The 16370-nt window shown below is 57.3% G+C and overlaps 1 protein-coding gene across 1 annotated transcript; it reads left to right on the top strand.

Moving 5' to 3' along the window:
• The first annotated feature begins 1945 nt into the window (after positions 1 to 1945).
• Positions 1946 to 14313, top strand: WNT10A (Wnt family member 10A). Its single transcript, XM_007519815.3, has 4 exons — positions 1946 to 2517; positions 3428 to 3687; positions 10239 to 10618; positions 13300 to 14313. The coding sequence occupies exons 1-4, from the start codon at positions 2405 to 2407 to the stop codon at positions 13795 to 13797; spliced, it is 1251 nt and encodes a 416-aa protein (XP_007519877.1). The 5' UTR covers positions 1946 to 2404; the 3' UTR covers positions 13798 to 14313.
• Positions 14314 to 16370: the final 2057 nt, after the last annotated feature.

Here is a 16370-nt window from a genome sequence, read left to right as displayed (position 1 = left end):
CCCTTTGGGCTTCTATGGGTTTTTCCAGGCTCTTGGGTCTACTGATGCCCTCTCCTCCCTGGACTGATAAGTACCCTAGACCCCTCCCAAACATGGGGCCAGACCATGAGCAGTGTAGGGATGGGGGTCAGCCACTCAGCTGGGTCAGCAGCAAGCCCCATAGATGATGGTCATATCAGCCACTTGGGGTGCTGCTTCAAAAAACAGACCCCCAGATCTTGCACCTAAAGAGGCAGATTCAGCCATGCAGGTGCCAGTCAGTCTTTCCTGCAATGAGCAATAAGACAGGAAGCCAGTGGTCTCTGCAGCCTGGGTTATTTTCCCTTCGCACTTGCTTCTAAACCTTTCTGGGTCTCCGTTTCCCCAGTGAGACCATGACTCCCCATCTTGGCCAGGCCTTGCCACCCCCCTCCCCGTGTGCTGGTGTGCTGTCTAATTCTGCCCAGTCCTTCTGTGTCTCTTGCCCCAACCCTGATTGCTGAATTGTCCCTGTCCCTGGGGTGAGAGAGCTGGGTGAGGGAGAGTAGGGAGGGCAGGGGGCTGTTGGAGTCAGTCGAGGCCAGGCTGCATGGCTGACGCAGACTGCCTCCTGCCCCCGGCTGTTTTCCTGCTGTCCAGCCAGATGCACCCCCCAAGGCCCCACCCCCACCCCCAGCAGCCTCAAGCCCTTAATTCCTGACAGCTGTGGTGATGGCTGCTGGCAGGAATGGGGGTGGGTGGGACAAGGGGGAGTAGGGCGTCAGCCTGCTGTTGCTCTGGCTGCCCCACCACCTGACAGTCTGGGGACAAGGCAGGTCCCACCCCATCATCCACCAGCACCCCCAGGCCTGGGCAATTCCAGGAATGGTCCCTTTTGTCCCACAGCCCAAGATGCTCCCAAGAGTTTTGTCCCAGATGCTCCAAGAGTTCTGTCCTGGGACCAGGAGGGGAGTGGTGAAGTTGGAGGAAGGTGTCAAGACAGAGTGAGTGGTCTGAGCCCCCACTGTGGGGGGCTGCTAGGCCACAGTGGAGGGGCAGGAGTCAAGATCAAGGTCTAGATTCGAACCAGAAATAGAAGTTGGGGTCTCTGTCCCCCAGCCCTCTGATTCCCAGGCCTCTCCTGGGGTTCAGTACATTCCCCCACATTGAGGCATGCAAGGTGCTCAGCTGGGGCCTGAAGACAGGACAGGATCCCAGAGAGGACTAAACACAGATGTTAGAAACAGGACACCTGACACCCACAGGCCAGCAGAGCCCAGTGTCAGGGCCACTGCTGTGCTCAGTCCAGAGAACTGGGTTCCAATCCACTTCTTCCCCTCACTAGCTTTGCGACCCTGACCCTCTCCAAGCTTCGATGGTGTCTTGTGCTTTGCGGGGGTGGGTTAAATAAGATGAGCTTCAAGCACACCTGTGAGGTTAAAAGGCTCTGAGTCCTTCCTCTAAGGAGAGCCACCCGGGGTGATCTGTTCCCAGATGAGCACTTATTGCCTCACCAATAAGATGGGCTATTAACCTCATTTCACATAGGGGTGCAGAGGAGAGGGGACAGTCAGGGTGTTGGAGGCACCTGTTTGAGGTCCCACATAGGAGAATAGAGGGCTCCAGTGGGCTGTACCCCCTTCGGAGGACAACCCTACCCCTGCACCTGTCTCCCATAGGGTCAGAAAGTCCATCCCAAGGTGGGGGAAGCCTGCGGAGCGGCCAGGCACACCCCTCTAGCCCTGCTGGTGTAGGGGTGTGGGAGTTCTCCAGCAACTGGGTCTCAGCCAGCCGCCCACACCTCCCCCCACACACCCGCGCCCCAGCACGTGCGTCCGGACCCCAAGCCCTCCCACCCCAGGAGTCCGGCGGTGGCTTCTGGACCCCAGCAGCCCCCCCCCAACCCCCTCCCGGATGACGTCACATGGGGTAGAGCCCTGACTGTGTACATGGGGGGTGGGGGAGGGAACGCAGCGGAGCGCCCCAAGCCGGGACAGTCACTCTGGCGGGCGGTGAGGCAGGGCACAGACAACGCCGCCCCCCCAGCTCCCGCCGGCCTCTCACGCCCTCGGAAGCGCAGGCTCGCCGCGCGGCGCTGGGGGGCTCCCCAACACCCCAGCTTCGCCGCCCCCTCCCGCCGCACCTCCGGGCCCCCCTTACCCTTGAGAGGCACCGGGAGTTGTCACAAGGGGGGCTCGGGAAATTCCCCAGACCCCTGTGCCAGGAGGTGCCCGGTGCGCCCGCCCCCCCGCCGAGGGCGGTGCCCGGGGGCGCTGCCCCATGGAGCGGGGAGGCGGGCGCCGGCTGCTCCCGGAGCTGTGACCCGGGCGGGAGCCGAGTGTCGCAGCTGCCCCGACCCCCGCGTATCATGCGCCGTCGCCCCTGGCTGGCTGGGCCCTCTGGGCTGTGAGCCACTCCCCAGCCCCGGCGGCCGCGGCCCCCCGCCATGGGCAGCACCGGCCCGCGCCCCCGACTGTGGCTCGGACCCTGGACCCTGCCGCGGCCCGCGTTCTGCGCACTTCTGCCCCGCCTGCTGCTGCTGGCCGCCGCCGTGCCCAGGTGAGCCCTCGCCCAGGCCCGACCCGGGGGAGCGGGGACCCCGGAACTCCAAAAGCCCCAGGGCCTGGGGCTGCAGCTGGGACAGGGTCCATGGAAGGTGGAAGAGGCGGAATGGAGGAAGCGACCCGGCCCCCTGACTAGCACCTCTGTAGAAGCGGGTGGGGTGGAGATGGTGGTGACAGCTGGCAACAGCCCCGGGAGCCCAGGTAGTGCTAGGGGAGTGCCTACTGGAAGGGCAGGTGTGTGAGGGAGCCAGTCCCTGCGTGTTGGGGGGCTGCACCCCAGTAAACAACTTAGACCCGCAGACCTCCCCCAGACCCAGGCTGGAGTGTGGAGGCACAGTGGCCAGATGGGGTCAGTGAGAGTGTGTTCGTGTGTATGAATACACGTGTGTCATCTAGGAGTCTGTGTGTAAGATAGGCACACCTGTGTACTAGTAAGTGCGCACGTGTGTACAAGCATGTCTGGTGCCACGTAATTGTGTGTGCCTGTGTGGAGCGTAAAACGTGGCTGTCTCCCACCTGCTTCTGGGAATTGTCTGGGTAGCCCTGCTATATGAGCATCCAATGCCACTCTTCTCCAGAGGGCCTCCTGGATGCATGAGCATTTGCACGTGTTTACCTGTGCCTGGGCACAGCTGGGTATTTGTTTGTGTTCTAGGGGAGTTGACGAAAGGAGAAAGTTCTAGAGATTGTCTGGTGGGACCCAGACAGAGAGGGAGGAGTTAGGGTCTTTGTCACTAAACTGTATATGTATATGTATATGTATATGTATATGTATATGTATATGTATATGTATATGTATATGTATATGTATATGTATATGTATATGTATATGTATATGTATATGTATGTATTTATATGGGGACGCTTTCTAAACACTGACCCACTTTCACCCCACCTGCCTGCAGATCGGCTCCCAATGACATCCTAGGCTTCCGCATCCCAGAGCCTGTGCTCAATGCCAACACCGTGTGCTTGACGCTGCCTGGCCTGAGCCGTAGGCAGATGGAGGTGTGTGTCCGCCACCCTGATGTGGCAGCATCTGCCATCCAGGGCATTCAGATCGCCATCCATGAGTGCCAACACCAGTTCCGGGACCAGCGCTGGAACTGCTCCAGCCTGGAGACAAGGAACAAGATCCCCTACGAGAGTCCCATCTTCAGCAGAGGTAGCTGGCTGCCCCTCAGCCTCTGGGCCACCCTAGCCCCCCCCACACACACACACACACTCCAAAAACCAGCCACCCAACTACTCCCCACTGGCTCCCTTAGCTGGCAACCTCCCCAGGTGCCCAGGTGTGCATGGGGGTGGTGGGTGCAGGGATGGGGAGGGAGACGGTTAGGGCAGATGTGACTACAGGTGGGTGGGGCTGTGTGGCTTAAAGGTGGCAGCTTCTGTGCCTTTGCCTTAAAGCTGGATTCCTGAATTTTCCTGCCTCACTTTTTCTGCATCTCTGGAGCCCAAGACGTTTTTTTGCTTGCTCCCACCCCCCCACACACACACACACCTCAGTTTGCCCAGTACCTAGTAATCAGCACTTAGGATTAAGAGCCTGCGATAATGGACTCAGAATGAGCATGCAGAGGAGAGGGTTTGGGGACTTGAGCCAAAGGGTATATGGGGAGGGAGGCCTGGGCAGGTAAAAGTCTGCACTTTCCAGTGGTGGTACACCACCAGCCTCTGTGTTATCCAGGCCACCCCAACCCCTCTATGAATCGGAGGTGCTGGGGGCATGCCCCACCTCCTGCCCCACTTCCTCTTGAAGCTCAGAGCAGCCTCAGCTCACTCCTTGTCCTCCTTCCAGAACTTCTAGGTGAGCTGTGGCTTGGGTTTGTCGCACATTTTTGTTTTCACCCACCTTCTTCCCCAGAGTCCCCACCTGGACTCAGGTCTTTGGGGAAACAAAGTATGTGTGTGGGGGGGGAGGGTAGTGGTGTACCTCCCCTTTCTCTCACCTCCTTAGTGGGACAGTGTGGGGACCCTTGTGGAACAGTGCTGGGACCTGGTTCTGTGGGTCTTAGTAAATTTTCAAATGACAGTAGAAGAGGAAGGAGTACCCCCATACTTTCTGGCCTTGGGGCCAAGAACTTTCTGGGATAGGAACCCCCCATCCAGAAAGGTACCCCGAATTTCAGGGGGATGAGAAAGTAGGGTCTTCTCTCCTTGACTCCCCCTCCTGGCATATCCAGTCACCCCCTCCCCAAGACTGGCCACAGCTGCCTCCCCCGGCCTGCCCCCGCCCCTTCTCCCTACCCCGCCTGCCAGCCCCAGGCACTGTTTCTCCCCTGCTGAGCCCAGCCCGGCGCGTGTGGCGGCTTGCAGCCGCGAACTAATCCCCGCGGGCCGCAGCAGACTGCTTCTGGCCCAGCCACCACTCCCAGGGGCGCCCCCACCCCCGCCCTGCCGGGTACTCCAACCCAAAACCTGTCCCCTGTCGGCCCCCCCCAGTCTCTCCAGTCGCCACAGTCCCCTAGCTAGACCTCAGCCCGCTCTCGCCCACTCTAAGTGACTGGCCTCAGCTAATCTCATATCCTGGGCACTCGCTTAGCCCCCCTCCAGGTTTCTTGGGGATCACCGTGCCCCCCAAGCTCTGTCTTCCCACAGTGCTTGGCCTTTCTGCCCTTGCTTGAGGGTGTGCTTCTTGGGAGCTCTTGGGGGGTTCTTGATAGTTTGGGGAGGCACGCAGCTTCCCACTCCTAACTTTTCTAATCCTTCCCCTGCCTCAAAGCGCCATCCCCTTCTGCCCCCTCTGACCTAATGGGCCCAGGCATCCCTGTGCCCCCCCCCCCAGGCCTGGTACAGGACAGGGTCTTTAAAGCCTGGGGGAGTTGGGAGCCGTGGAACCTTAGCGGACGCTGGCAGGTGGCCAGGCATTCCTGGGTTCACTTGCAGTTTAATAAGCGGTGAGCTGGGGGGGACCTCTGAGGGGAATAGGATAGGGGTAGGGGTGGGGGAGACTTAAACCTGGCAGGGCTGGCTGGGGCTGGCTGGGCCAGATGCGGCCACCTTCTTCCCTTGTTCTCCCCCATGCCTTGTCTCTATGACTTCTGCACCTTCGCCCTTGTGACACTTCATTTCTCCCCCCCTCTTCTGGACCCTGGACTCCCCATCCTGTAAGGGCTACCATCTAAGGCTTCCTTTGCTCCATATCCAAGTGCCCCCTCCTTCCTTTCTTCCTCCCATCAGTTATGGTCAGTTGGTCCATCACCTCAAGAACTTGCTGAACTTGAATCCCACAATGGGAGGGTACTTAGTACTTGGTACTCAGAGGGTGTCCCTGGTTTGGGTCCTGCCCCTAGTCTCCCTCCTTTTGTTTTCTTATATTATCTTTACTTAATTTATTTCAATGAGAGAGATATATACCAAAGGAAAGTTATACAGAGAGACCAGAGCACTGCTTAGCTCTGGCTTATGGTGGTGCTGGGGACTGAACCTGGGACCTTTGGTGCCTCTAGGATGAAAGTCTTTTTGCCTAACCATTAAGCTGTCTTCCCAGCCCACCTCCTTCCTATTCAAACTGTGGGTTGTCAACTGCAAGGCTGGATGATCTCAGTTTCCCCCAAGTGGAATAGTGAAGTGCTGACCCTGCCTGCCGGTGGGGTGGGGTAGGGGTGCATGCTGCCACATCTGAGGTTCAGAGCCTGCAGGCAGGGGGTGAGGCTCTTGGTATTTCCTTCTAAATGCTGCCCCTATCATCCCACTGTCTTCCTCACCCCTTCCCTGTGAGGTGTTGGGCTGAAAATATGGGAGTACTGATGGGGAGGAGAAGGGGGAGCGGAGCACTGGAAACCCCCCCCCCCCAATGGAAGGTGGAGCACATTAAGAGACTTCACTTGGAGCTGGGCAATAGTGGGTTAAGGGCACATGGTGCAAAGCGCAAGGGCTGGGTAAGGATCCTAGTTCCAGCCCCCAGATTCCCACCTGCAGGGGGTTGCTATGCAAGTGGTGAAGCAGGTCTGCAGGTGTCTTTCTCTCCTCCTCTCTGTCTTCCCCTCCTTCTCTCTGTCCCATCCAGCAACAACAACAACAGCTTGATAACAATAACAACTACAATAAGGGCAACAAAATGGGAAAAATGGCCTCCAGGAGCAGTGGATTCATAGTGCAGAGGGTGCTAGAACCAAGGGCTGGGGGGCAGTAAGGGAACCTTTGGGAAGGCTCAAAAGTTTGAATGAAAGAAAGGGAGAAGGAGAAAAAAGCTGTGTGAGGGTCCCTAACTCAGGCTGGCTAATTGTACAGCTGTGACCAAGAATACTAGTGTCCCCAATTTTGGGTTCTGAGGACCCAGCCACTTGGTGCATGATTAGGTGGGGGGCTGGGTAGAACATGTACAGCTGGGAACCTCACTCTGGGCAAGGGGGCCTGGAGGGAGAGTTGAGGAGGGGGCTGTTTCTGGCTGAATGAGGGTGGTAGAGGGAGAGGGACTGAGTGCCTGGAGAGGCTCTGTGGGTAAGTGGCCTCCCACAGTGAGTCCTAGAAACTCCCACACAGCCTCATTTCCAGTTTCCATGAGGCCCAGAGCAGTGGGAATGAGTGGACAGAGGGGTTTGGAGGCTCTGCCCTGAGTCAAACTCATGGAAATTCAATGCTCAGCCTCTGCTCTCCAGGCCTTGGCTGCTGCTTCTCTCCTACCTCCATCCACACTAACCCATGGAGGAGGTGGGCACTTGGTTCTCTGCAGTGGCATCCTGGCTTGGAGAATGCCAGGGAATCATGGCCCAGGGTCACCTAAGGTCCTATTGTTCTAGTGGCTCCCAAGTAATTAGCTGGCACATCTCAAGCACTTGCGTCCTTTGAGCCACTGTTCTCAGGCCCCTTGCCAGTACTTTAAGATGCTTCAACAGGCCCCACTCTGCAGGCCCCATTGTCACTTGTACTTTACAAATGACGCCCAAGAGAGCTGACGCCCAAGAGAGCTCGTGCAGCTTGTAAAGTGTGCTGTAAAGCCAGGGCTCAAATGCAAGCCAGCTGACTCTGGGGGTACACTCACACACACACAGACACACACACACTGCCCCCCCCAGCTGCAAGGCTGGTGAACTGGTTCAGAGGTGAACTGGTGCAGTTGGGGAGGTGTCCCAGAAATTCTCGCTCTCTCTCCTTGTCTGTGTAATCTCATGCCACATGCGTGTCACCCTTGAATGTCCCTATGTGTATCGGTTCTCTCTGTGTGTGTGTCTCTCTGTCTCTCTCTCCCTCCCTCCCTTCCTCCCTTCCTGCCCTGCACAGAGGGAATGGAGACCAGACCCACTCTAGCCTTCCTTCCATCCCTCCCACTGCAGTGGGCGGGGCCCCAGCTTGCTGACTTCTCTTGGTTCCCACTGGTTCCTGCATGCTTCCCACTCCCCTGCCCTCCAAACCTCCACTCCCAGCCCCTTCCTGGCCGTTGGCTGCGGCCTGTAGCAGCAGCTGACTCCACTTAGATGCTGGCAGTCCCTGTCCCAGATCAAAGGCAGGGCGGCTAATTGTGCATCTTAACGAGCACACCCCCTAGGCTCCGGGCAGCCCAGCTGGCCAGGGCCCCACCCCTCTCCCCCTCCAGCTGGCCAGATGGCACCATGCCTGCGTCTGCCCCAGACAGCCAGGCCGGGACCGAAACTGGGGCCCTGAATGGGAGCTGGGGTTGACCCAGTGGGCTGGGCTTCTCTGAGGCCTGGGTGCTTGGTGCAAAGAATGGCCACATGAACCCAGCCTGGTCACCTCTGCACAGATCTGTGACAGCTTCCAGAGGTTGGGATGGTGCATTCAGATACCTGAGGGTACTTTTCCCCAGATTCTTTTAGATTTGCCTTTGGCTATAACTGAGACTTGTAGATGGCAGTTGGTTCTGAACATCCTCTTAGACCTCTTTCTGGGGATCATCTATCAATAGGGTCACCTCCATAATCCCTGTGACCTTGAACCTGCCCCCTAGAACACAGTATGTGCTGGTAAGGGGATGTAGCTTTGGAAACCTGAGCTGTCTCTGGAGGTCAGGGTGCTGAAGACTCCCCAACTGTCAGAGTCTCACAGATAAAAGGCCAGAGATTAAGCATAGGGAATGCCTGGCTTTGGGTTTGCCCCCTCCCACCCCACCCTCCACAGCACCACAGCAGTTTCTTCTCTGCTGTTCTGCCAGCTCCCAGCAGCCCCTTAGAAGACCCCAGCCCAGCCCCCCTCACCTCTTCTCTGCTCATAGGGGGTTCCTGAGACCACATGAGCTGGAGTGTGAAGACAGAGGGATAGTCTGCTTTATGGCATCTGGAGGCCCATGGGCCTTTATTTTAGAGTGATTATGATCTAATCTGTCTCCTTATTGGGAGATAAGGAGCAATGGTCTGAAACCCTAGCAGTAGTGAGTGAAGTCAGTCAGCAAGAAGTATTTGTCAATAACAACAACTCTCTACAGAATCCTTACAGGAGTAAGGGAATCATTCATTCTAAGCACCTTTGAGGTGGATCATAAAAGTGAGGCACAGGAGAGGTTGAGTCACCTGGCCAAGGTCACTCAACTGTTTACAGCAAGTCTGTGGGAGGAACAGCCAAGATTAGAGCCCAGACTGTGTAGCTGCTGAGTTCATGCTCTTAGCTACTAAGCATCTTGTTCTGGCCAGGCAGGGAAAGAAAGACAGGGTGCTGAGGTGCAAAGAGTGGTGGGTGTTAGCGAGAGGGTTAGACTAGACTCTCTGACTCTTATCAGTGAGGCTTCCCAAAGCATACCCTTCTTGATGCTTACCTGAAAGGACCCAGAATCTTCCTTTCCTCTGAGTCTCTGATTTATCTCCCACCCCTAAGCCATCAGCCTTAGGGCTTCTTCCACTTGGCCATGAGACACAGAAGAAATCTCCCCCTGCCTTGCGCTCTGTCCTTGCCTTTCTCCTCTTTCTCCCTCTCTCTCATTCCTCCCTCCCTTCCTTGCTCCTCTCATATCCAGAGAGTGCTTAGAAACTTATACCAGGAGCTGGGGAGACAGCATAGTGGTTCTACTAAAGATTTTAATCCCTGTGGCTGTAAGGCTCCGAGTTCACTCCCCAGCACCACCATAAGCCAGAGATGAACAGTGCTCTAGTATAAGAAAGGAGGAAAGATCAGAACCTGCTTCCACTTGTTCTTTTTTCTCAGATGCAGAGTAAAGGCGTGCGTGGGTCGTCTCAGGGCAGGGAGTTTTAGGAGGAGGTCACCTCCTCTTATTTATCCTTCTGCCCATTAAGATTTCGTGGAATCTGAAATTCAGTCCCTTATCACTTATTCTCTCTCCTCCTCCTCTTCCACCTCCTCCTTTATTTGATAAACAGAGAGAAATTGAGAGGGGATGGGGAGACAGAGAGGGAGAGAGACAGAGAGAGACCTGCAGCACTGCTTCACCATTTGCGAAGCTTTCCCTCTGTAAGTGGGAACCAGGGGGCTTGAACCTGCATCCTTGCACACTGTAATGTATCTTCTTAACCAGATGCGCCACCGCCTGGCCCCATAGAGAAATCTTTTACAAATGTGTCTAGTAGATAGTCTCTGTCCCTCGGGAGAAATGTAGAGATGCCCTTGCTTAGTGGGGGTGTTGGTGAGAGGGGAAGGGAATGCAAAAGAAGAGGGTGATTGGAGAGACCCGGCACCCATTCCCATTCTGTGCACAGAAACCTTGTATTAGACTTCCCGCTCCCCAACTCTGCGTCTGCGTCCTGGGCACCAGGCAGGCAGGGCCAGCAGAGCCCTCAGACCCGCGTTCCGGTCCCTCTCCCACAGGCTTCCGAGAGAGCGCCTTTGCCTATGCCATCGCTGCCGCTGGCGTGGTGCACGCTGTGTCCAATGCGTGCGCCCTGGGCAAGCTGCGGGCTTGTGGCTGCGATGCGACCCGGCGTGGGGATGAAGAAGCTTTCAGGCAGAAGCTGCACCGCCTGCAGCTGGACGCGTTGCAGCGCGGGAAGGGCCTGAGTCACGGGGTCCCAGAGCACCCGGCCCTGCCTCCTGCCAGCCCCGGCCTGCAGGACTCCTGGGAGTGGGGCGGCTGCAGCCCCGACGTGGGCTTCGGGGAGCGCTTCTCCAAGGACTTTCTGGACTCCCGGGAGCCTCACAGAGACATCCACGCGCGCATGAGGCTCCACAACAACAGAGTTGGGAGGCAGGTGAGAGCCCCTTCCCCTGGGCCCCTCCTCTGGGCCTAGGCTCCTCGCATAGTCCCCCAAACTCATCACACCCATTTAAAATCAATCAACAAACGTGCTCTGAATAGCTACAGGCCAGGGGATCTGGGCTAGTCCTGGGGAACCGCGGGTGCAGGAGCCCCAGTCCTGGACTGACTCAATATGTCAACACACAACACACACACACACACACACACACACACACACACACACAAACACACACACACCTACAGCAGGGCACCCAGCTCCTCCCATTTCCTCTGGGAAAAAAAAGAGCAAGAATATCTGCTACCAGATCTCAGGCAGCCTGGGCCTGTCACTCTCCCCCATGAAGCCCCTGCCCCCCAGATCGAATGCCCCAGGATTCTGTGCTATCCTCTGCTGTCACCTCCCTTCCTCTCCTGGCTGTGCTGTGCAAACTCAGAAATTCCTGCAAAGGAATCTCCCTGGGGGCCCGAGGTGATAACTGCTTCATGGTCACTTCCTTCCTTTCTTGAACCCTACCCTCCAGAGTCCATACCACAGCAAAGATCATTTCCAGGGGGGTGGGCAGTGGTGCACTGGGTTGAACACACACATTACAGTGCACAGTGACCCGGGTTGGAGCCTCCCTGCCCCCCACCTGCAAGGGGGAATATTTCACAAGTGGTGAAGCAGGTCTGCAGGTGTCTCTCCCCCTTTTTAACTTTTTAATTCTTCTCAATTTCTCTGTCCTGTCAAGTAAAATAGAAAGAGGGACCAGATGTTGGTAGATGTGGTAGAGTGTACATGCTCCAGTGTACAAGGACTCAGGTTCAGTCCTTGCTCTCTACCTGAGGGGAGGATACTTCACAAGTGTCCCTCTTTCTCCCTCTCAGGTTCTGTCTCCATCCAAAAATAAAGCAAGAAAATAATTTAAAAAGAAAGAAAGACTGTCAGGAGCAGTGGTGCCGTAGTTCTGGCACTGGGCCCCATCGATAACCCTGATTACCAAAAAATGAAAAAATTAAAAAAAATCATTTCCAGAAAAAGAGAGGGAACACAGGAAGAAAAAGAACAATAACCTGCATTTATTGCCTGCTTGTTAGGTTTAAGCATGGCCTGGGGGCACTTTGCTACATATTAGCTCAGTTTATCCTTAAAACGATCTTTGAGGGGACAAAGCTCATATCAAGACATGGAAATGGAGGCTCCGAGGGTCTAAGAAGCCTGCTAGGGTCCATTCCCGGGGATTTGAGCTCCATCTGAGCGGGTGCTACTTCTGCAAATTAGTTCTTCTTCTTCTTCTTCTTCTAGCGTTTGCCCTTCTTCCGTAGCCAGTCAACAGCGTCAGGTTGAGCCTGATGTAAAGTTTCGAGACCTCCTTTGAATCTGGAGAGGTGGCAGTCGTTGACTATGTGGGTCATAGTCTGTCTGTAGCCGCAGGGGCAATTAGTACAAAGTGCAGACTCCTCATGCACATGCGCCGAGGTGCATACTTGGCCCTTGGACTAAGCAGCCTTCTCCTGGGACTGCTCTTTCTCTCTGCCTTGCCCAGCCTGCTCATGCCTGGCTCTCTCTCCATCTCCCTTCTCTCTCCTGGCTTTCCTGCACAGGCTTCTTCACTTTCTCCTTTCACAAAGACTCCGGGCTGATTCAGCTCTTCCCATTCTGCCTTAGAGTCCAGGTAAACTGAGGCACAGCCACCCTGAGGTCATGCCCAGCGTCCCACCTGGTCCTGTCCTTTTCCCAAGCTCGATACCATCCCAGCCGGTCCCCTCAGTGCCGCCTCCTCCTCCTCATTAAACTGGTTAATTAATGGCTGCCGCCTGTGGGAAGCAGAGGCTAAGGAGTTGTGGGCTGGAGGAGGCCTTGAGTCCATTCCCACGAGGTGCTGACACCACAGGCTGCAGGGACAAACCAAGGAACAATGTCCCCTCTCTTATGGCCCCTACCACTGGTGTTTGAGATGGCCAAGTCATTGATGCCCTTTTGGAGTGAAGTGGGGGAAAAAGCCAGTGACTGACCTCTGCTGGGGCATCAGAGAGGAGAATGCCCAGGGATTCCGAGTGCCGGGCAGGGGGTGGGCAGGCTGTTCTGCTATAATTACCACCCGCAGTGGCCTAGGAACCTCTCCCTGCTTTCAGTGGACTGGGGGTGAGGGTGTGTGTGGCCTCAGGTTTGGGTCTGTTCTGGGTTCAGGTGAAGCCTGAATGCCTGTGGGCACTCTCTCCCGGGAAGAATGATGCCACTCTTCAGTGGGCACAATCAACTCTTTGCCAGCATAAGTGTTGGGTGGGGGAGTCTACCCAGCTGCTAACCTCCACCCTGAGCTACTTGCAATGAGAGTTACAGCCCTCCCTCGAAGAGAGAGAAAAAAAAATAGGGAGGGGGGCTTTCTTTCACTCTCAGCCTGGAGCAAGGCCAGAGGCACCCTCTACTCCTGGCCCCTACTGGGGGGAGGGTTGGAGGGAGAGGGAATTTCCCTGGGGATCTGGGATCCCCCTCAGGAAGCAAGAGCCCCTAGCAGCCCCAAGGCCCCCCCTGCAGCTGCTGGGGAAGCTGGGCCTCAGTGAAGGGGCGCAGGAAGGAGGGAATTCCCCCGGGAGAGGGTGGGGGTGACGGCGAGCCCCCAGAAGCACCGGCGCAGGAGGAGCAGGGGCCCAGGCTGGGCGCTAACCTGACTTCCCTCCCTCCCTGGGCAGGCGGTGATGGAGAACATGCGGCGGAAGTGCAAGTGCCACGGCACGTCGGGCAGCTGCCAGCTCAAGACGTGCTGGCAGGTGACGCCCGAGTTCCGCGCTGTGGGGACGCTGCTGCGGAGCCGCTTCCACCGCGCCACGCTCATCCGGCCACACAACCGCAACGGTGGCCAGCTGGAGCCCGGGCCCGCGGGGGCGCCCTCGCCGGCCCCCGGCGCCCCCGGGCCGCGCCGCCGCGCCAGCCCCGCCGACCTGGTCTACTTCGAGAAGTCGCCGGACTTCTGCGAGCGGGAGCCGCGCTTGGACTCGGCGGGCACTGTGGGCCGCCTGTGCAACAAGAGCAGCGCGGGCCCCGACGGCTGCGGCAGCCTGTGCTGCGGCCGCGGCCACAATATCCTGCGCCAGACACGCAGCGAGCGCTGCCACTGCCGCTTCCACTGGTGCTGCTTCGTGGTCTGCGAGGAGTGTCGCATCACCGAGTGGGTCAGCGTCTGCAAGTGAAGGCCCAGAGCTCATGGACAGAGGCGGGGGAGTGAAAGAGAGAGAGAGAATGCACCACCCCTTGGGGCCAAGTTCACAGTCAGCCTGACGGACCTGGCCTGTCTGGCCTCCACTGAGCAGATCTGTGGGTTCCAGAGGGCTGGTTTGTTTCCCCCATGTCTCAGACAACCCCACTGGACTGGGGTTGCCCCAGGAGGTACCTGGGCCTGTTCCCCCCTTCTCCTCCCCACCTGAATGGGAGGGAATAACCGGAAGCATGTGAGCAGGGGGCAAAGTTGAAGAAGAAGAAACGGACCCATTTTAGCTGAAGTGATTCCACAGAGACTCCAGACACCCGGCATAACGGCCCCCTCCCCCACATCGGGTCACTTAGGGATATTTATTTTGCACTGGCCATGTGGCCTGGCACACTGCCAGGGGGCTCTGGGACTACAGCTGGGAGGCTCTTAGCACCTGCCATTTGGAGTTTACACCCCAGCAGGGTGGGGGGAGATGGGTAATAAACAAGTCAATAGACACACTGGGTTGGTTCAGAACGTTCAGAGGGTCGACACAGCAGGGAGCTGAATACTGAGTGATTTCTTGCGGGGAGCCAAGGCCCCTTTAGATAAATCCACCAGTCCAGGAAGGCCTCTCTGTGAAGTGAGTGAGGCTTCAAGCTGAGACCTGTCTGGAAAGTCAAGTGCAGACCCAGGGCGAGGACTTTCCAGGCCACGGCAAAGTCTCCCAGGCTAGACAGTGCTCCTTCTGTTTTGTTTTGGTTTTTAATTTTATTTTACCAGAGCACTGCTCAGCTCTGGCTTATGGTGGTGCGGGTGATTGAACCTGAGACCTTGGAGCCTCAGGTATGAGAGTCTGTTTGCATAGCATTATGCTACCTCCCCTGCCAACAGTGCTTCTTAAGAGGACGAACAGGTAGGAGTTTGGTGTAACTGGAGTGAAGAGATGGGGTAGGTTGACTGGGACACTGGGGCTGGGGCAGGACCAGTGGTCACTAGGCATGTCCTTCAAGGCATTGAAGCATTGAAGGGATGGGAGCCTTCCGAGGGTCTTCCACAGACCATTGCCATCTGATCCCCCATGGGGATGGCTCCTTGGGAACCCAGCTTAGGGGGGCAAATTCTGAGGTAGGTGGGCACAGTTAGGATTCTGTGAGTCTTCCAAACCAGACTCAGGACAAGCTCTGGAAGGAGGCAGTGGGAGTGTGGACCTGGGACAGTCTGGGGGCAAAAGGTAGGGCTGGGGGGGGGGGGGGCAGAGCTCTAGCAGTGCCCGGCAGAGCCCATAGGTGGAGACAGGAGGCCTGTGAGAAAAGTAATCCTGGGCAAGACCCAGCTCAACCCAGCCAGCCCAGTGCCCGGGGGGAGCAGGTGGGGCTGGAGGTGCGGCCAGAAGGAGGGTGGCGGGGGAGGGCCCGGAGACTCACTGTCTGGATCCTCTGCTCTCTGAGTCCAAGAGGGGGGCTGGGGGTGGGGCTATGCTTCCTGACCCTCATGTGCCCCGACATCCCCAGATCAGAGTCCCCTTTGGCAGGTCATCAAGCCCCCCCATACACCCCTGTAGCCCCCAATAAAACACCACTGAGCTGAGCTGGCAGCTTGGCCTGCAGTTGTGCACTCTCCTTGGCTCATAGCTCTGATGTTTTTCTGGAACAGACCCTCCAGGAGAGGGACAGTGGAGGAGGAGGTGGGGGCAGGCTCTCAGGACAGGAACACTTCACCTACTGCTGCACCATCTGCCTCAGTTTACCCCCCCTCCACACGGTTCCCTTGATACACACAGCTGAGGATGAAGTCTGACTCTTTTCCTCAATAGCCAGCTTACAGCCTCTGCCCCTGCCCTCCCTGCTTCTGCAGCCTTGTGGGCACTCACCCCCAGCCCCACTAGCTTGCCCTCCACGCCCTCTCCTCCAGTTGTTGCACCCAACAGCTCCCAGACATGCCCAGGGCAGCTGGGCCTTGCACATGCTCAGCCCTGCTGCATCTGTGGAGCCTGGGCTTCTCTCCTCACAGCCCGACTGGGAGGGCGGGCCAGAGTCCTGGGAGGAGGGGTGGGCAGGGGCAGGGAGGAGGGGTGGGCAGGAGCAGCCAGACACACCTGCCTCATTCCTTTCCTCTTGTTCACCCAGGAGAGACTTGTTCCCCACCGCCTTCCTCTCCCATCCCAGGGAGGAAGGATGTGATGGGGGGGGGGGCTAATACAGGCGTGGGGGGTGGGACCCCATTAGTGTCCACTGTAGCATTAACTATGCTCTCATCCCTCTCTGCTTTCGGCTTTAAGAAGGATAGGGGAGGACTCCAGATGAGATGTAGGAGTGTGGGATAATGAGGTGGGGGAGCAGGCTGCCTCTCCAGGGAGGGTAGGTACTGGGGAAGGGGCAGGAGGCTGGACACAGGTTGTGGGGGAGGGACCGCGCTCCAATCCAGTCACTTATAGTGGCCAGTCTGCCCCACACAGGGAGGGAGGAAGCCGGTACAGGAGCCCGCCTCATATTGGGTCAGAAGCTGCCTAGTATCCCAGGATTAAAGCAGGACACCCCCCCCCCCCCACACACACACACAGCCCAAAAAGGG

Source organism: Erinaceus europaeus, chromosome 7 (assembly GCF_950295315.1).
Source record: "Erinaceus europaeus chromosome 7, mEriEur2.1, whole genome shotgun sequence".
NCBI classification, from domain to species: Eukaryota; Metazoa; Chordata; class Mammalia; order Eulipotyphla; family Erinaceidae; genus Erinaceus; species Erinaceus europaeus.
Note: the sequence above shows the minus strand (reverse complement) of the source record. Positions and strands in the feature narration are given on the sequence as shown.